General features: G+C 43.7%; 1 protein-coding gene across 1 annotated transcript in view; it reads left to right on the top strand.

Moving 5' to 3' along the window:
* The window catches only part of LAPTM4B (lysosomal protein transmembrane 4 beta), an 81,637-nt gene that overhangs the window by 38,132 nt on the left and 22,718 nt on the right, over positions 1 to 20,787 (top strand). The window contains exons 3-6 of the mRNA XM_030794989.1: positions 3,329 to 3,402; positions 4,074 to 4,196; positions 7,126 to 7,224; positions 14,754 to 14,849. Coding sequence (XP_030650849.1) covers positions 3,329 to 3,402; positions 4,074 to 4,196; positions 7,126 to 7,224; positions 14,754 to 14,849 — 392 coding nt within the window. The remainder of the gene's footprint in view (positions 1 to 3,328; positions 3,403 to 4,073; positions 4,197 to 7,125; positions 7,225 to 14,753; positions 14,850 to 20,787) is intronic.

Below are 20,787 nucleotides of genomic sequence, written 5' to 3'. Positions count from 1 at the left end.
GAACCATCCTGGCCCTTTATTTTCTTTACTTTTGTATTTTATTTTTTGAGACAGGGTCTTGCTCTGTCGCCCAGGCTGGAGTACAGTGGCACGATCTTGGCTGACTGCAACCTCTGCCTCATGGGCTCAAGCAGTTCTCCCACCTCAGTCTCCTCAGTAGCTGGGACCATAGGTGCGTACCACCATGCCTGGCTAATTTTTGTATTTTTAGTAGAGACGGGGTTTTGCCATGTTGCCCAAGTTGGTCTTGAACTCCTGGGCTCAAGCGATCCAGCCACCTTGCCCTCCAAAAGTCCTGGGATTGCAGGAGTGAGCCACTGCGCCTGGCCTGGCTCTTTATTTTCATCAATCTGCCTTCCCGTCCTTTGGAAAAAAATAGCATACTCTACATCTTGACTTTTTTTTAAAGGATAAGTCAGTTAATTATTTGGATTTTTTTTTTTTTGAGTTGGAGTCTTACTCTGTCACCTGGGCTGGAGTACAGTGGTGCTATCTTGGCTCACTGCAACCTCCACCTCCCAGGTTCAAGTGATTCTCCTGCCTTGGCCTCCCGAGTAGCTGGGATTACAGGCATGTACTACCTTTTGTGTTTTTAGTAGAGACAGGGTTTCACCATGTTGGACAGTCTGTTCTTGAACTCCTGACTTCAAGTGATCCACCCGCCTCGGCCTCCCAGAGTGCTGGGATTACAGGCATGAGCCACTGCGCCCGTCCTAGATGTTTATTTTCAAGGAGACTTTTTGCAAAAGTACACCTTTGTATGTATGAGAAGACCACTAGAGTTGGTGAAGTCACTTGGATCATCTAGGCTAGCCATTTTACTATTCTTCTCTAGAGTTGAAGAATGGATGGAAGGCCATGGTTACCGGAGCTGGGAATGAGTCACCTAGATTTAACCTCTTTGTGAGGACCAGTGACATTTGGACTAGGACTACCACCAACCCAAGACAACCTCAGAGTGGGAGGCACCCTCACTCTACTTCCCTCTTTGTGATCTCATTCCCTCACCGAGGGCAGAGGGCAAAAGAGCTGTATGTTCATAGCCCAAACACATCACTGCCTGGGGCAGAGAACAGGGTGTGGAAGAATGGATTTGGAACAGCACCAGAAGCCAGCTGGTAGAGCCACTCCACTACTTACCTTGATGTTCCACCTAACCAAACAGTGTACATTTCCCTACTTTGCCTACAAGAATACTATAAAAAGCTCTGCTAATGTCTTACTGAAATCTTAGGATGTTATATTAGTCAGGGTTCCTTAGAGGAACAGAACTAATGGGATATATTTAAGGAAGTTTATTAAGGAGGATTGACTTATATGATCACAAGGTAAAGTCCCATGATAGGCCACATGCAAGTTGAGGAGCAAGGAAGCCAGTGGTGGATCAGTCCAAGTCCCAAAACCTCAAAAGTAGGGAAGCTGACAGTGCAGCCTTCAGTTTGTGGCCAAAGGCCGGAGAGCCCCTGGAAAACCACTGGTGTAAGTCCAGGAGTCCAAAAACGGAAGAATCTGGTGTCTGATGTTCGAGGGCAAGAAGCATCCAGCACGGGAGAAAGATGGAAGCCAGAAGACTCAGCAGGCCTGCTCTTCATCTTCTCCTGCCTGCTTTATTCTAGCCGAGCTGGCAGCTGATTAGATGGTACCCACCCAGATTGAAGGTGGGTCTTCGTCTCCCAGTCTGCTGACTGAAATGTTAATCTCCTTTGGCAACGCCCTCACAGGCACACCCAGGAACAATACTTTGCATCCTTCAGTCCAGTCAAGTTGACACTCCTGATGCATTAAGCCTAACCGATTGAGGTTGCCATGGTACAATTGAAATAGCCCCAATATTTATTTGTTTCATCATGTGATGCAATAACTTGTTATCTGCCCAGATCTAGGAAAAAGCAAGTTTAAAATGAAAAAAAACCAAATAGTTTGCGATTAGGGCGTTACATAGTTTTCATTTTTATAAAATTATTTCTTATTAAATATTGAGTAGGTATAAAAGAATATTTATAAAATATTTATTACCTGTAGCAAATAATGGTGCTACAAGCAGTTGTGTACCTGCCAAGTTGGTTTAAGATATTTTTGTCCGGGTGCGGTGACTTATGCCTGTAATCCCATAGTGGCAATGCCCAGGTAATTGAAGCTGCAATGATTCATGATCGCACCACTGCAACTCCAGCTTGCTCCCAAGACAAGACCAAACAAGACCCCTTATTTACCAGAGATTGACTAAAGAGAAAAAGAAGTTGAAGGCTGGGCACGGTGGCTCATTCCTGTAATCCCAGAACTTTGGGAGGCCAAGGCTGGCAGATCACTTGAAGTTAGGAGTTCGAGACCAGCCTGGCCAACTTGATGAAACCCCCGTCTACTAAAAATACAAAAATTGGCATGGTGGAGCACACCTGTAGTCTCAGCCACTTAGGGGGCTGAGGTGGGAGACTCGTTTGAGCCTGGGATGCGGAATTTGCATTGAGCCAATGTTGTCCCACTGCATTCCAGCCCGGGCGACAGTGAGACTCTGTCTCAAAAAAATAAAAATAAAAAAGAAAAGAATAAAATAGAATAACCAGATGGTATGGCTGTCTTATAGCAAGCAGCCATAAGAGAGTGGGACAAGGTGAAGCGAGATTAGAGAGGTAGACTGCTCGGGAATAAAGAGGAACATCAAGGCCTTGATAAGAAATGAAGGTTTTATTTTTATTTATTTATTTTTTTTGAGACGGAGTCTCGCTCTGTCGCCCAGGCTGGAGTGCAGTGGCGCGATCTTGGCTCACTGCAAGCTCCGCCTCCCAGGTTCACGCCATTCTCCTGCCTCAGCCTTCCAAGTAGCTGGGTCTGCAGGTGCCCACCACCACGCCCGGCTAATTTTTTGTATTTTTAGTAGAGATGGGGTTTCACCGTGTTAGCCAGGATGGTCTTGATCTCCTGGACCTCATGATCCGCCCTCCTCAGCCTCCCAAAGTGTTGGGATTACAGGCGTGAGCCACCGCACCCGGCTGGAGGTTTTATTTTAAATAAGATGGGAAGCTATGAAGACTTTCATTAGAGCTTTGAGGCACACATGAGTTTATAAAATAGAAGTTAGACACCTATATATCTATAAAGTAATACCTAACTCATTATTTATATAATCCAGTGGACCAGAAGAACAAACATTAAAAAAATCTGTAAACCAATATCCCTTTTTCTATTTTGAAATAATCTCTTAGTATAAAGTATTTACTAACTTTATACTAGTTTATTTACAAAACGCCTCTGAGAAGAGACTGAGAGTATTCAGTGGATCCACTACTGATTGTCTTTTTTAAAAAATTTCTTTTTAATCTTTCGGCAGACATGTGCATTGCCATTGCGATTTCTCTTCTCATGATTCTGATATGTGCTATGGCTACTTACGGAGCGTACAAGGTAAGCAGCTTGCAGTAAGATGCTGGCCTTTTCCTTGGTCTCTTACATGTGTAATCTGTGCTGCTGTCTATAGTAAGTGAGAAGTGACTTTCCAGTTCTCTGTTAAGAATCTCTGTTTAAATCTCTCGTTTGTATTATGTAGTACTAGGAAAACCAATATTATACTGGAAATTTTTTTTTTTTTTTTTTTGGGGGGAAGACAGGGTCTCACTGTGTCACACAGGCTGGAGTAGAGTGGCGTGATCTTAGCTCACTGCAATTTCCGCCTCCCAAGTTCAAGTGATTCTCCCACCTCAGCCTCCAGAGTAGCTGGGACTACAGGTGTGCGCCACCACACCTTGCTGATTTTTGCATTTTTTAGTAGAGACGTGATTTCACCATGTTGGGCAGGCTAGTCTCGAACTCCTGACCTTAAGTGATCCGCCCACCTCAGCCTCCCAAAATGTTGGGATTACAGGTGTGAGCCACCACACACAGCCAGTCCTGGAAATGCTCACTGAAGCTTATTTGTTGACTGCTTATATTTGGCATACCGGTTTCCACCATGACCTGGGTTAATGAATTCCAATTTTTCCATTTCCTTTCAGATTAATAACATACTTCTTTGAATTTAACAAAATATTGTTTTATAATATTGAACATATTAACTTTCTATTTTCTGTTCTGTTTAGCAACGTGCAGCCTGGATCATCCCATTCTTCTGTTACCAGATCTTTGACTTTGCCCTGAACATGTTGGTTGCAATCACTGTGCTTATTTATCCAAACTCCATTCAGGAATACATACGGCAACTGGTATGTGGACCTCTTACTGCTCCTTTACATTAATTCTTTTCATTAGGGAAGCTGGTTAAGTAAGGGACGTGTAGAGATACACAGACATTAATTTCAAGATTTTTAGCTTGCAGCTGAGTTACCAATAAGAAATTTCTTTTTTTTTTTTTTCTGAGGTAGAGTCTTGCTCTCGTCACCCAGTCTGGAGTGCAGTGATGCGATCTCGGCTCACTGCAACCTCTGCCTCCAGGGTCTCAGCCTCCCAGCTAGCTGGGATTATAGGCATGTACCAACATACCTGGCTAATTTTGTATTTTTAGTAGAGATGGGGTTTCGCCATGTTGGTCAGGCTGGTCTCGAACTCCTGACCTCAGGTGATCCACCCATCTTGGCCTCCCAAAGTGCTGGGATTACGGGTGTGAGCCATTGTTCCTGGCCTGATTAGAAAGTTTTGAGGGCTGGGGTTATGATTGGTGGCAGTGATGGTGGTGTTTGATGTGCCTACCTAAATTATAGTCCAGTTACTAATAGTCTTATTTGGTAAAATGTAGATTTCTCAGTTATCAACAAAGGATAGCTTTTTGCCTCTGCTAGTGTGTTGAAAGTGGAACTCTGCTCAAAAACAAACAAAATAACTAGCTGGGAGAGGTGGCACACGCCTGTGACCCAAGCTACTCGGGAGGCTGAGGCAGGAAAATTGCTTGAACCTGGGAGGTGGAGGCTGCCGTGAGCCAAGATCACACCACTGCGCTCCAGCCTGGGCAATAGAGTGAGGCCTCATCTAAAAAAAAAGAAGAAAGTGGAAAGAAAGTGGAACGCTGCTGTATACCAGCTCCCAAATTTGTTTGACCATAGAATCCCTTTCTCAAGCATCATTTTGGGACTAGTTTGTGGTTAAATGTCCTTTGTTGACCATATGAGTGAATATTGGTGGTAGGGTATTAAGAAGCTTATAATGGCTAAGAGGTTGGAATAACTTTATTTATTTTTGAGACAGAGTCTCTGTCACCCAGGCTGGAGTGCAGTGGCGTGATTATGGCTTGCTGCAGCGTTGACCTCCCGGGCTCCCGTGATCCTCCCATCTCAACCTCTTGAGTAGCTGGCACTACAGGCATGCACCACCATGCCCACCTAATTTTTCTTGTTGTATCTTTTGTAGAGATGGGGTTTCACCATGTTGCCCAGACTTGTCTCAAACTCCTAGACTCAAGTGATCCTCCAACCTTGGCCTCCCAAAGTGCCGGCATTATAGATGTGACTCACTGTACCAGGCCAACTTTACTTTTTTTTTTGAGACAGAGTCTCACTCTGTCACCCAGGCTGGAGTGCAGTGTTGTGATCTCGGCTCACTGCAACCTCCACCTCCCTGGGTTCAAGCCATTCTCCTGCCTCAGTCTCCCGAGTAGCTGGGATTACAGGCACCCGCTACCATGCCGGGCTAATTTTTTGTATGTTTAGTAGAGATGGGGTTTCACCATCTTTTCCAGGCTGGTCTCAAACATTTAGCCTCAGGGGATCCACCCTCATTGGCCTCCCAGAGTGCTGGGAATACAGGCGCCCACTACCGTGTCTGGCTAATTTTTGTATTTCTTTTTTTAGTAGAGGTGGGTTTTGCCATGTTGACCAGGCTGGTCTCGAACTCCTGACCTCACGTGATCCGCCCACCTTGGCCTCCCAAAGTGCTGAGATTACAGGCATGAGCCACCATGCCCAGCCTGCAACCTCAATCTTCTGGGCTCAAGTGATCCTCCCACCTTAGCCTCCCCAGTAGTTTGGACTACAGACATGCACCACCATGCCCGGCTAAATTTGTATTTTTAGTAGAGATGGGGTTTGACTATGTTGTCCAGGCTGGTCTCAAACACCTGTACTCAAGCAATCTGCCTGCCTCAGCCTCCCAAAGTGCTGACATTACAGGCGTGAGCCACTGTGCTTGGCCAAGTTATTTTATTAATAAAAGAATAAAGTTGCATGATCTGATCACAAAGAATGACGATTTTTTTAGATATTTTGTCCCAAGTGAAAGGAGACTGAAAACCATTAGGTGGTGTTCACCCTGGTGAGCAGGAGCCAAGCCCATGAGTCATGAGCCTTCTCCATGTTCTTCCTCAACATTGGAAACAACTTTGTTTTGGAATATTGCTCGTGAGGAATCAAAACACATGGTGTTGAATAGTGAAGAAGAGATAAAAGATGAGATAGCACAGTAGGCTGCCTTCCCATTCACTTGCCTGGGCCAGTGATGTGGGCGTTGATCAATGTGTGAGTGTTTTGTGGGGAAAGTCCGGCAACTCCCTCTAACCATAGTAGCAGACTTTGATCCTCCTGAAAAGGTTCCCTTTGACCTGGTTGTTAAGCATTGTGGATGGTAAGTGCTTGATTATTTTCCCCCACCCTGGAAGTACTTGCTAGTAAAAGAGAATATGCCGTCTTGGGAGAAGTACCATCAACAAAAATGCTCTTTGCAAAGAAGACATCATTTTAGTAGGTTTCTGTCCCTTGCCCTGCATACGCCCTTTAGAATGGTTCAGAACTTTTGAGACATGGTCTGGCTCTGTCGCCCAGGTGGCTGGAGTGCAGTGGCATGATCTCGCCCACTGCAACCTCCACCACCGGTGATTTGCTCACCCCAGCCTCTCAAGTAGCTGAGCTGGGTGACAGAGAGAAACGCCGTCTCAAAAAAAAAAAAAAAAAAAAGGAATGGTTCAGAACTTGCAGAGAATACAAATTTCAGAGATCCCTGGATATACAAAATGTCCCTGGATACAGATCACTGACTTCTTTTATATGGTAGGAGGGCAGAGTCAGGCTAGAAATTTTGCATTGGTTCTAAATAATAGCTGTCTGCTTTAATCAGTTGCTTTCTGATAAGCATGTCTGAATTGGTGCCCAAGGAATACTGTCTGGAATGATTAATGAGATTTGCTAATGAGGCCCTTTTCTTTTGCAGCCTCCTAATTTTCCCTACAGAGATGATGTCATGTCAGTGAATCCTACCTGTTTGGTCCTTATTATTCTTCTGTTTATTAGCATTATCTTGACTTTTAAGGTAAGCATGAGGGTTTTACTTATAGTCTAAAAATATTAAGTGTATTCCTGAATGCCAAAGAAGTAAACAAACTTTGGTCAGTTTGTTGTCTTTCTTTGGACATCCAAATTGCTTTTTGATTTCCTAAGATTACAATTCCTTATGCTGTCTATATTAGAGGTAAACACTAACCAAAATTCCACAGTTTGATCAAGGAGTCCAAAATATATTTGGACAGAGGTAAGTTAACATAATGTTATACATTACATAGTATATAATATTGCAACGTCTGTTACAAGGTCTGTGTAATGGATATTCTTTTGTAATTTTTTGCTAAAAGTGTAATATTTTCTGAATATTGTTCCATCTCAATCCATTATATGAATATCATTAATAAATTACTTGTTGAACATTGAGACATTTTTTACTTTTTCACTTAATAGGGCTGCAGTGAATATATTTAAGTACATCCCTATATTTATGCATTTATCTCAAGATAAATTTCCTTTTTTTTTTTTTTTTTTTTTTTTTTGAGATGGAGTCTCACTCTGTCGCCCAGGTTGGAGTGCAGTGGTGCAACCTTGGCTCACTGCAAGCTTCGCCTCCCGGCTTCACGCCATTCTCCTGCCTCAGCCTCCCCAGTAGCTGGGACCACAGACACCCGCCACCATGCCCGGCAAATTTTTTTGTATTTTTAGTAGAGATGGGGTTTCACTGTGTTAGCCAGGATGGTCTCGATCTCCTGACCTCATGATCTGCCTGCCTCGGCCTCCCAAAGCTGGGATTACAGGCGTGAGCCACCACACCTGGCTTCAAGATAAATTTCTTAAAATCAGGGTGTTCATGGTTGGAAAGCCTTTGATAGGTTGTCAAATTGATGCCCCCCAAAGTTAAATGACTTCTACTTCCAGCAGCAGTGCCTCACCCTTATCAATCAATTATTGCAAATTCTTTTTCATCTTCGTCAATCTGTTTATAAAAACATCATTATAACTTGTGCTTGTGAGCTACTAATGGGTAGAAAACTCTCATGGCTCTTTATGCTTTCAACTTTTTTCTTTTCTTGTTTCTTTTTCTTTTTTTTTTTTTTGAGGTAGGGTCTCTCCCTATAGTCTAGGCTGCCTCCTGCCTTGGTTTCCCAAAGTTTTGGGATTATAGGTGTGAGCCACTACATCCAGCATACTTTGAATTTTTGAATCTCACTGCCTTTCATTGTCTTAATTTTGGCATAAAATTATGTCATTCTTCAAAAATCATTCCTCAGTAAACTTGGGAAAGCTGCATTGAGGCAGAAAATTCATATAGATACTGTGATGAAAAGGAGTAGAAAGAAAGTGGTTCATTGGAAACCAGTTGGCCAGAGTGAAATGGCTCACACCTGTGATCCCAACACTTTGAGAGGCTGAAGTGAAGATCGTTTGAGCTGGGAGTGTGAAGCTGTAGTGTGCTATGACAGCAGCACTGTACTTCAGCCTGGGTGACAGAGTGAGACCCCGTCTTGTTGTTGTTGTTGTTGAGACAGAGTCTCACTCTGTCGCCCAGGCTGGAGTGCAGAGATGAGATCTCGGCTCACTGCAACCTCTGCCTCCTAGGTTCAAGCAATTCTCCTGCCTCAGTCTCACGAGTAGCTGGGACTACAGGTGCCTGCCACCACACCCAGCTAATTTTTGTATTTTAGTAGAGACAGGTTTCACTTTGTTGGCCATACTGGTGTCGAACTCCTGACCTCAGGTGATTTGCCTGCCTCGGCCTCTCAAAGTGCTGGGATTACAGGCATAAGCCACTGCACCTGGCTGGGGATGCCGTCTCTTAAAAAATAAATAAGGCCGGGTGTGGTGGCTCATGCCTGTAATCCCAGCACTTTGGGAGGCCAAGACGGGTGGATCACGAGATCAGGAGATGGAGACCATCCTGGCTAACATGGTGAAGCCCTGTCTCTACTAAAAATACAAAAAATTAGTTGGGCATGGTGGCGGGCGCCTGTACTCCCAGCTACTTGGGAAGCTGAGGCAGGAGAATGGCATGAACCCAGGAGGCAGAGCTTGCAATGAGATGAGATCGAGCCACTGCACTCCAGCCTGGGCGACTCCATCTCAAAAAAAAAATAAATAATGAAATGTTGGGGTGATCAGACACAACACCAGGTCGTGAGGGTTGCGAAGTCCGGCAGAGTCAAAGGAATGAGACAAGACAAGTTAAGAGTACATAGAGTGGGTCCAGGGGTCCAGCGCCAGTTTGGAGGCTGCGAAGGCCCCAAGCTCTGGGAGCCCACACTATTTATTGGTAATCAAACAAAGAAGCAGGTAGTGAGGACTTGTGGATGTGGGGGTAGACAGGTGAGGATGTGAGGATAGAAAGGTAGCGGTGCATCAAGCGTAGCTGTGACAGTTTCGCATATTCTCTGCTACTTGAGGTTCTTCTAATTCGAGATACAATCAATTTGTGATCTTGGGAGAGCAAGGGGCAAGGGGCCAGCGAGTCTGGATATATTCCAGAGGCTACAAGGGGTTTTATGCCTTGAGCCCTAGGTTCTCTCCAAGCTGCTCTGGGCTTAGATTGTAGTGCGGCAGGGCAGGCTTCCACCCTTTGGCACAGAGCTTGGTGTTCCATAGGCCACAAGGGGTTATAGACCCTGGACCCAGGACATGTTCCAAGACTCTTTTACATTATGTCAGAAGCCCTGCCTCAGCTCTTCTGCCAACAGAAATAAAAAAATTAAAAATAAATAAATAATGAAAGAAAATGAATTGAGTCTAAATTTCCATCATAAAACACCATGATTTCATGTGTCATTCAGCAGTTAAGGATGTGAGTGATTTACACACGGATGTTGGGCGTTACTGCCTTGCAGCTCAGCTCCTCCGCTCCAGTTTCTTGGCTGGTATTTGGCCCCACATGTTGCCCTCTGACCTCCAAGCCCATGAGGCTAGGGCTGCCTACCATCCAGGCTGCAGGCAGAGCTGGCAGTGACCCCTGGTGAAAGGCCACAGACTCACATCTCACTCGTTGTAATTTGTCTTTGAAGGGTAGACTCCCTTTTTGGTCTCCTCCCATGACTTAAAATTTGTGTGTGTGAGTAATTTTTCTAGATTTTTTTTTTTTTTTTTTGAGATGGAGTCTGGCTCTGTTGCCCAGGCTGGAGTGCAGTGGTGCGATCTCGGCTCGCTGCAACCTCCGCTCCTGGGTTCACGCCATTCTCCTGCCTCAGCCTCCTGAGTAGCTGGGACTACAGGCACCCGCCACCACGCCTGGCTAATTTTTTTTGTATTTTTAGTAGAGACGGGGTTTCACCATGTTAGCCAGGATGATCTTGATCTTTTGACCTCGTGATCTGCCCGCCTCGTGATCTGCCTCCCAAAGTGCTGGGATTACAGGCGTGAGCCACTGCACCTGTCCCAATTTTCCTAGATTTTATAAATCTTACCTGCAGGAAGGTTAGTCTGACCAAGCTAACTCTGCCATTACCAGAAACTCAGAAGCTAGAACCTCACAATTATCTTTAAAAAGACTTTTTAAATCTTTTAAACATTTTCACTTGTACTTATTTGAAATGCCCACATCACATTTTGAGTCAGAGGACCTAGGGTTGGCTTCTCTCAGTATAACTTCTATTTTATTTATTTATTTATTTATTTATTTTTAAAGGCACAACCGTGTTCATCATTATTAGTCATATAGTCTAAATTAGCAAAACCATAGCAGAATAATAATAGTCATTGATATATTAATATAGACATTAAAAGATATTTTTGAATGCACTTAATTTTTTAAAAAGTTTTTGTGGGTACATACTAAGTATATTTATGGGGTATATGAGATACTTTGATACAGTGCAGAATAATCACATCATGGAAAATTGGGCGTCCATCCCCTTAAGCATTTAGTCATACTGTTTTAGTTATTTATTTTTTTCGAGACTAGAGTGTCACTCTGTCGCCCAGGCTGGAGTGCAGTGGCGTGATCCCGGCTCACTGCATCCTCCGCCTCCCGGGTTCAAGTGATTCTCCTGCCTCAGCCTCCCGAGTAGTTGGGACTACAAGTGCCCGCCACCATGCCCGACTAATTTTTTGTATTTTTAGTAGAGGCAGGGTTTCATTGTGTTAGCCAGGATGGTCTCTATCTCCTGACTTTGTGATCTGCCCACCTCAGCCTCCCAAAGTGCTGGGATTACAGGCGTGAGCCACCACACCTTTTAGTTATTTTTAAATGTTGTCAGTACTGCCTTTAGCTTTGGTCAGAGCCTTGGTTTCTTTATTTACTAAATAGTGGTAATAATTAATAAAACATTCTGCAGCATGACTGAGATAATGGATGGGAAGGTGCATCATTCATTTATTCAGCAAATATTTATTAAGAAGCTCTCATGTGGCAGGCTGTGTTCTAGTACTGTGGTTTGGTAGTGAATAAGAAAAATCCCTGCCCTATGGTGCTTTTATAAATTGCAAAACACAAATATTGTCTCATAAATGGGACCATACTAATTGTTCACATCAGTGTCTCCAACCTGGGAGAAATGTATACATGTGTGTGTGATAAAATTTTATTTTATATATTTTTATTATATATATTATATAATTTTTTATAGACGAGGGGTTCTCACTGTGTTGCCCAGGCTGGTCTCAAACTTTTGGCTTCAAGTAATTCTCCTGCCTCAGCCTCCCTCAGTGTTGGGATTATAAGTGTGAGCCAGCGGGCCCTGGCCAGTGCCTTCATTTTTATATCCCTCCCAGCACTAAACTGATGCGTTGCACCTAGAGACTCCATAATTATTGTTTTTTTTTTTTTTTCAAGACAGGATCTCCTTGTGGCCCAGGCTGGAGAGAAGTGGCCTAGTGCGATCTTAGCTGACCGCTACCTCTGTGTCCCGGGCTCTGGTGATCCTCCCGCCTGGCCAGTAGTAGCTGGTACTGTAGGCACACACCACTACACCTGGCGAATTTTTCCATTTTTATTAGAGATGAGGTTTCGTTATGTCGCCCAGGCTGGTCTGGAACTCCTGGGCTCAAGTGATCCGTCTGCCTCCTCCTCCCAAAGTGCCGGGATTATAGGCATGAGCCACCTTGTCTGGCCAAGACTCAGTAATTGTTAGTTTAGATTAATAGGAGTATGCATGTTTTGGTTTCATATACTGGTTCACTGGATTAGTGCCTCTCATCACCAAAATTTGCTCTTACTTTGCGATAAGTGTTATCACCACAATTCTTTGAAGCCCCAAAACAAGACAGTTGTCAGCTTTGCTCTGCCCTAAGACAGAAAAGGAAGCGCAGTGATTACCCCCTACCTTGCAGATAGATGATGGGAAGAATCTATCAGTGCAAGTTAATTTGGGAAATACACTAAATAGTTCTTTTTTCTTTTTTTGAGACAGAGTGTTGCTCTGTCGCCCAGGCTGGAGTGCAGTGGCGCAATCTCGGCTCACTGCAAGCTCTGCCTCCCGGGTTCACGCCATTCTCCTGCCTGAGCCTCCCGAGGTAGCTAGGACCACAGGCGCCCACCACCACCCCCGGCAAATTTTTTTGTATTTTTAGTAGAGACGGGGTTTCACCGTGTGAGCAAGGATGGTCTCGATATCCTGACCTTGTAATCCGCCCGCCTCTGCCTCCTAAAGTGCTGGGATTACAGGCGTGAGCCACCGTGCCCGGCCCACTAAATAGTTCTAATTCAATATTGCAGAAGTGTCAAGTAAGAAATAAGGTCAATGAAAGAAGTACCTGGGCTTTTAAAGAGCAGGTCGAGATTTTTCCCCTTTTGGAGTGTGTAGTAGGTGAATGCATGTGGCCTTGCAAAGGCCCTTGAGAATGCCTATTCTGGGCATTCTGTACGAATACAATCATCATACAATATGTTTTTTTGGTTGTGTGTGTTTTTTTTTTTTTTTTTTTTTTTTTAGATGGAGTCTCACTCTGTCACCCAGGCTGGAGTGCAGTGGCAGAATCTCAGCTCACTGCAACCTCCACCTCCCAGGTTCACTCGATTCTCCTGTCTCAGCCTCCCACATAGCTAGGATTACAGGCATGCGTCCCATTGTCCGGCTAATTTTTGTATGTTTAGTGGAGATGGGGTTTCACCATGTTGGCCAGGCTGGTCTCAAACTCTTGGGCTCAAGTGATCCACCCACCTTGGTCTCCCAAAGTGCTGGGATTACTATTGTGAGCCATTGTGCCCAGTCCCATTATTATTTTTATTTATTTATTTTTGGAGATGGAGTCTCGCTCTGTCACCCAGGATGGAGTGCAGTGGCACGATCTTGGCTCACTGCAACCTCCGCCTCCTGGGTTCAAGCAATTCTCCTGCCTCAGCCTCCTGAGTAGCTGGGACTACAGGTGCACACTGCCACACCCAGCTAATTTTTTGTATTTTAGTAGAGATGGGGTTTCACCATGTTTCCCAGGCTGTTCTGGAACTCCTGAACTCTGGCAATCCACCCGCCTTGGCCTCCCAAAGTGTTAGGATTACAGGCGTGAGCCACTGTGCCCGGCCCCGCCCCATTATTTTTATTGTTGTTAATATTACATTGTATGGATGGTGCCACATTTTGTCTATCCACTCATCAGTTGAGGGACATTTGGGTTGCTTCCACTTTTTGGCTATTGTGAATAATGCTGCTGTGAACATTCAAGTTTTTGTGTGGATGTATGTTTTCATTTTATTAGGTATATATTATATATATATATATATACTATATGTAGAATACCTAGGAGTGGAATTGCTGGGTCATGTTGTAACTCTGTTTAACCTTTCAAGGAACTGCTGGACTTTTCCAGAGTGGCTGCAACCATTTTACATTCTCATAAGCAATGTATTTCCTGGATTTTAGCAATCTAGTTTCTCTATGTGTTTAAACTTCTTTTAATCAAATAATTTTAATGTTAAGGGATTTTGAAATCATTTACTTCTAATCCAATTACACATGATGGAATGAAAGTACAGAGTTCATAGCTTAAACATCTCCCATGAACTCATGTTTCATTTCTAAGCAGTATTTATGTTGGACATTAATTTTAAGTATCTTAGTCAGATATTTCGTTAATAAAGGGGAAACGTTTTAGTGAATTTTATTGACTGTGAGATAAATTTATATGCTATGAAATTTTTTTAAAAATTGGCTTGTGTAATAAAATCACAGATAATCATATAGAAGAAAAATTTCCAAAGAAGCAGTTAAACTGTGGCAATAAATGAGTTAGTACATTCGATTGTTCTGTGAATTCAGGAGCAATAAATGTTAATTGTGTGCTTGTTCTTTCCAGACGCTTATTCTTAGAAATTTCTCATTCAACCCTCGACCCCTCCCCTCTCCCACCTTGCCCCAGTACCACCCCCATACCCCCACTGATGTAATAGAATACGGCTCCAGTAGCACATTGTGCCAAGAAGTTACTATACCCAACATTTGTACTTTCAGGGACTTTTGTTTAGTAGAGCTGTTATAATATGTGCATTTATTGCTTATGTCCATAAGAGTTTTATAATATGGCTTTATCTGTGTGGTATTCTAAATTACCTGCAGTTTGAAAATTAAAAATCTGATAATCACTCGTCATTTTCAGGGTTACTTGATTAGCTGTGTTTGGAACTGCTACCGATACATCAATGGCAGGAACTCCTCTGATGTCCTGGTTTATGTTACCAGCAATGACACTACGGTAGGTGTGATGTCACTTATGGTAGAGATCTTGCCCACTCCTCTACTGTATGATGATCTTTAAATGTTTCTAGTGTTTGCTACATTTTTATTTTTACTGAAACATACTCATGAGCTGCTTAGTTATCAAAAGATTCATCTTAGTTATCAAAATACTCATTTAACTATGAAGTTAAATGAAATGTATTTTGTTTTTCTTACAGGCTATTAAAATCTAGATGGCTCAACTCTGGTTTATTTTAAAATATATTACAGATAGATAATATATGTGCTGTAATTATTTATCTTAAACCTGCATTATTAAACCATGGTATATAATTCTAGATATCGCTTCTGCATTGTGTGACATTATATTAACTCACTTTATATGTGAAGTTAAACCGAGATGGGATGTTTACAGGTAGGTAAAAAAGAACTGCAAAGTTAGTATGTCTTTTTAATTTACCTTATGTATGTATTCTTAGTAAAATAATTTAGGTGATCTCTGTTCTGCTACTAGTTGCTCATACTTTAAAATTGCAAACCTGTCATAAAAGATCTTTGAAAGCATGTCTTCACTGGAAGAGTCCATGAAAACATGTGCACTTTATGTAAATTATCTTGAAATTTCCTGGCTCATGGTAAGATGAAGGTATAACTCCTCACGGTGTCTCTGTCGTCACTGCCCGATGTAATGTGCGGTACCAGGAAGTGCTCTATGCATGGTTAGTGAAAACGATGGGGATGGATGACATGTAACTGTGTGGCATGGGACAGGATGGGTGGTCAAAACGGATAGGATTGGACTGGACAGGTGAAAGGAACACATAAATGGTAGGAGGTCAAATTTATACTGGAGTTTTGTGTTTTGGGTTTTTTTAGTTTGTTTTTTTCTGGTGACTTGCTCACTCCGACCTTACCAAAATAATCCAGCTTGTTCCTTACTTTACTTTCTTGTGTATAAAATGAGACTAAAACAATTACAGACTTTGTATTAAATATATGGGTGTAGGCTACTGTATTACTGAGATCTCTGTGTGATAGCTAAAGCATGTTATACACTGACAGTTTTCCTAAATGCTCACCACACATTTTTTGAGTTCAATCAAATATGCATGAGCAGTGGTTTAATAGACAGCCGTGACCAGATGCACAAAACCTGGCATACCCAGATGCTGAGGAGGCTTGTTTTGGGAGTCTGCAGAATTCTGTATATTGATTACAGTAATCACGTGTTCTGCTCAATCCCTTTAAAATATCATTCCTGGGTCTGCAACTCTCTTTTAAAGAAATATCTATTCAAAATTTTTGTGATTTTGATAAAATTACTGGCTTAAGAATTTTTTTCCTTTTCTCTGAGTTGTTGGGTATTTTTTCATTTGTTTTACCCATTAACTTTTTTTGTTTATTTGTTTTTTGAGTTTCGCCCAGGCTGGAGTGAAGTGGCGTGATCTCGTCTCACTGCAACCTCCACCCCCTGGGTTCAAGTGATTCTCCTGTCTCAGCCTGCCAAGTATCTGGGATTATAGGTGCCCACCACCATGCCCGGCTAATTTTTGTATTTTCAGTAGAGATAGGGTGTTGCCACGTTGGCCAGATTGGTCTCGAACTCCTGACTTCAGGTGATCCACCTGCCTTGGCCTCCCAAAGTGCCAGGATTACAAATGTGAGCCACTGTGCCCGGCCTGTTTTACCCATTAACTTTTGCAGAAGGCAAGTTGTTGAGTGTTTAGCCCTCTATAAATTTTTTCTTTTTCTTAAAACAAAAAAGTCCATAATTAGTGTTCTACTGAACTAATGAAAAATGTAAGCAAGGTTTGAGATTTTTAAGTTTGAAGAACCAATAAAGTTGTTACACAAGATACATCAGAACCTCTTTGTAAATTTCATGGCGCATAGGGCTTATAAAGCCACCATCTTATAGAAGTATCTCAGAGCAGAGAATAATGCCCATATTGCATGTGCTTGTTTTGATATGGTGGTGTTATGAAAGAGGAGGCGATACATAGGTTTTCATCCACAGTTCCTGGCTCTTAACTCTTCATAGCCATTGTTAGTCTTTGGTTATTACCCTAGGTGCATCAAGTCTTAGGGAATCTCTGACTTACTCTTGCACTAAGGCAGGCTTCTAATCTTCCCCTTCCTTTCTAATGGTGGGTCTTAAGACCTTCCATAAAGAGGGTCCAGCCTCGTACCCTGAGGGAAGGAATGCTGACCGTCCTTAGGAATGCTGAAGCTTCCTTAGGGATAGCTGAACTCCTGGAGGTTCCTTGAGGGTGGTACATCCAGGAAGGGCTTGGAAGCTCCATGTTCCTTCACCCATATCTGTGAATCTCTTCATCTGTATCCCTTGTAGTATCCTTATAATAAACCAGTAAACCTCAGTAAGTGTTTCTGAGTCCAAAATGTTATGGGAACCTCAACTTGAAGGCTGCTTGGTCAGAAGCTCCTGGGGCCCAGACTTGCAGAGTGTCGGAGTGGGGAGGGGACACTTTTGGGGACTGAGCCCTTAACCTGGGGGATCTGACAGTTTCCAGGTGTAGATAGTATTATGTGTGCATCTAAGTGAAGAGACAACCTGAAAAGGCTAAGTGTGAGCAACAAGGCTGTTTATTCACTTGGGTGCGAGCGGGCTCAGTCTGAAAAGAGAGTCAGCGAAGGGTGGTGGGATTGGAGCTAGTTTTATAGGTTAGGGGTAAGCAGTGGAAAGTTACAGTTAGGGGCCATTTATTGCGGGCAGGGGAAGGGGTCACGGGCGGGAAGGGTCACAGGGCACAATGTCACAAGGTTGATCGATCAGTTAGGGTAGAATCTGTTACAATGGTAGAATGTTGCAAGGTTGGCTAATAAGCTAAGACGGCAGCTAGCTGTTTTTCTTCTTTTGTGGTTTTCCCGTTGTCCTAGACTTTCTGGCTCCAGGAGGCCTTCTGGATGTGTACGTGTGGGTCACAGAGGTTACGATAGCTTGACCATGGTGCGGCTTTCTCAGAAGACCTCACATTCCCGTCTTTTTATATTAATAATGGAAAAACAAAAATGAGAAAGAGTAGTGAAGTGTGGCGAAAATTTATGGTGTAAATTTTGGGGGTGGTATGGAGGGATGATGGGAGATTTTTCTCAGGGCTGCTTCGAGCGGGATTAGGGGTGGCGTGGGTACCTAAAGTGAGAGAGAAAGGTTAAATCGAAGGGAGACCTTGGGGCAGGGGGTGACATTGTCGAGTTGTTAAAAGGAGCATATGTCGAATTTACTGATTAGTAATAGCTTGGATGCTGTTTTGTATGAACTGAGAGATTAGCCTGAAAAGACAAGGTCCGAATAAGAGAAGGAGAAGGATGAGTGCTAAAGGGCCTGTTAGTGGGAGGAGCCATGAAGCTAAGCTAGAGAATGGCCAAGTAGGTCCAGTATAACTATCTGCCTGATTAGTGAGTTTTTGAGCTCTGTCTTTAAGTTTTTTGATGTTGTTGTATACAAGGCCTGATTGATTTAAGTAAAATCAGCATTCTTCATTTAAGAATAGGCGGAGTCCTCCTTTTTCAGCAGTAAGCAGATTGAGGCCTCGGTGATTTTGGAGGACAACTGAGGCTAAGGAATCGACTTGGGATTGGAGGACAGAAAGTGTTTGAGTTATATCGGTAAGGCTAGCGGAGAAGTCATTGGAGAGACTGCAAAATGTGGTGATAGAAGTTGCAAGGCCTGCTACTCCTGTTCCGATTGCAGCAGTGGAAAATCCTAATCCTATAAGCAAGGGAATTAATGGAATGACTCTTTTTTGTTTTGTTGGAGTTATAAGGGGAATGGGGAGTTGCTCGCTTCCGTTTGCAAACTGGGTTTTGGGAGTAAGGAAGATTTGAAGTGCAGGTGCCTGTCCAATTAGCAGGGTGGCACATGTAGGTGGAAGAGCCACTGCATTCCAGCCTGGGCTACGGAGCGATACGCTGTCTCAAAAAAAAAAAAAGAAGAAAGAAAAGAAAAATTCAGCAGAAAGAGTCCTTGAGGCAGGCAGAACTGGAAGTGCAGAGTAAAAAGGTAAGTGTGTGTTCTGGAAGTGGGGTCCTGCACCTAGACCCCTAAGGATCCAGCAAGGGTAGCAGCTGTTAGAGGTTGTAGTGGGGTTTGGTAGGGGAGCTGCGTGGATGGAGAGGTTCTGTTTTCATGGTGTATAAGAAAGCGCTTGGTATCTATAAGTAGCCATTCACTGTTATTTATAAGACTAGGTATAAGCAGGCAAGAAGAAGGACTTGGAGGGGAATCTGTTGAACAGAGGGAGGGTAGCCAAGGATGGAGCGAGAGAGCAGTAAGCGTTTTTCTAGACAAAAGTTGCTACCAATGTTTTAAAGACTGTTAGTGATGAGAGTGGGACTGGAATGCTCCAATTTGCTGGTTGATGTGAGTGTTGGGGCTTTGGAGGTGAAGAGTAAAGGAACATAAGGAAGACGGGAGGTTATGTAAGGGAATTCCAGTAGGTAATTGTTGGGAGATGCACAAGGGAGCGGCAATGGGGATAGTTGTCTGTGTAGCGAGGTGTCCAAGATCAGAGGGTGTGGAATTGATGTAGGGAGATAGACCTCGTAGGTAGGTAGGGAGAAGAGCAGCAGCCTGTTAGTATGAGATATTGGGGGAGTTTCTGCTGAATTTTTCTTTTCTTTCTTCTTTTTTTTTTTTTTGAGACAGAGTATCGCTCCGTAGCCCAGGCTGGAATGCAGTGGCACGACCTCGCTCACTGCTACCTCTGCCTCCCAGGTCCTGGTTCAAGCGATTCTCCTGCCTCAGCCTCCCGAGTAGCTGGGATTATAGGCACGTGCCACCATGCCCAGCTAATTTTTGTATTTTTGGTAGAGATGGGGTTTCACCATGTTGGCCAGGCTGGTCTTGAACTCCTGACCTCATGATCCACCTGCTTCGGCCTCCTAATGTCCTGGGATTACAGGCACGAGCCACCGCGCCCGGCCCCTGCTGAATTTTCCAGAAAGTAAAGAAGTTGTTCGGGAGGGTAAAGGTGTGGGGGTCACTGAAAGAGGTTTGGAGGTGTAAGGAGATGGGGGAGGTTGCCTAGTCAGCTAGTAGGGCAGGGACAGCTGTGTAGTAGGAGGAAGAGAGGGAAATGCATAGCCAACAATTTTTTTTGCTAAGGAAGGATTAGAGATGGTGAGGAGAGAGTGGGTGGGTGAGGTTGATGGTATGTTGGAGATAATTAGGGAGGGATAGAGGGTAGCAGGAGACTAGGACCCAAAGTGAGTAGAAAAGAACTTCATCGAGGTGGAAGAATTGGAGAGTGCCTTGCCACACAAGGTCACCTATCCACTCGAGGAGAGAGTTAAGGGTGGCACCTTGAGGGTGAGACCAGGAGATGTCAGTTACAATGGTCTGGAGGAAAAGCGCAAGCCATGGCAATGCAGACAAAAGCAGGGCATTTAGAAGTAGGCGAGAATGGTGATTAGGGACCTAGGCAGACTTTAAATAGTGGGGTGACTATGTAAAGGCCTATTGTAAATGAAAGATACAAAGGGCTATTGTTCTTTTTCAGGAATGCGAGTAAGTTTAAGGGAAGTGGGGGAGAGTACTTGTCACTTCCAGAAGGAGGTAGAGGAGTTAGGCTGGTGGTCAGATGGGCACAGTTTTATCCTGGAGTGATGAACCCAGTGGGGAAGGTTCTGTAGACGGACCGCGGTTGGAGTGCTGTAAACGACCTGGTAGGGTCCTGTCCACCGAGGTTGTAGAGTTTGAGAGGTTAGTTCTTAACAAGAACTGACCGTCGGGCTAGGGTATCTTTACATGGCTGGGTATCTGGAGTGGGTAAAAGGAAATTGGCAGCTTGGCAGATTTCATGTCTAGCTTGTTGAAGGACTGGAAGATAGTTACCAAGAGGGCTGGTGTCTGGAATGAGGTTGGGCCCGTGTAAAAATGTGCGGCCATATAGGAGATCAAAGGGGCTATACCCTGTGGGTTTTTGAGGGATGGC

This window comes from Nomascus leucogenys, chromosome 16, assembly GCF_006542625.1.
Source record: "Nomascus leucogenys isolate Asia chromosome 16, Asia_NLE_v1, whole genome shotgun sequence".
NCBI classification, from domain to species: Eukaryota; Metazoa; Chordata; class Mammalia; order Primates; family Hylobatidae; genus Nomascus; species Nomascus leucogenys.
The sequence above is the reverse complement of the archived record's forward strand: the minus strand, read 5'-3'. Positions and strand labels throughout refer to the sequence as shown.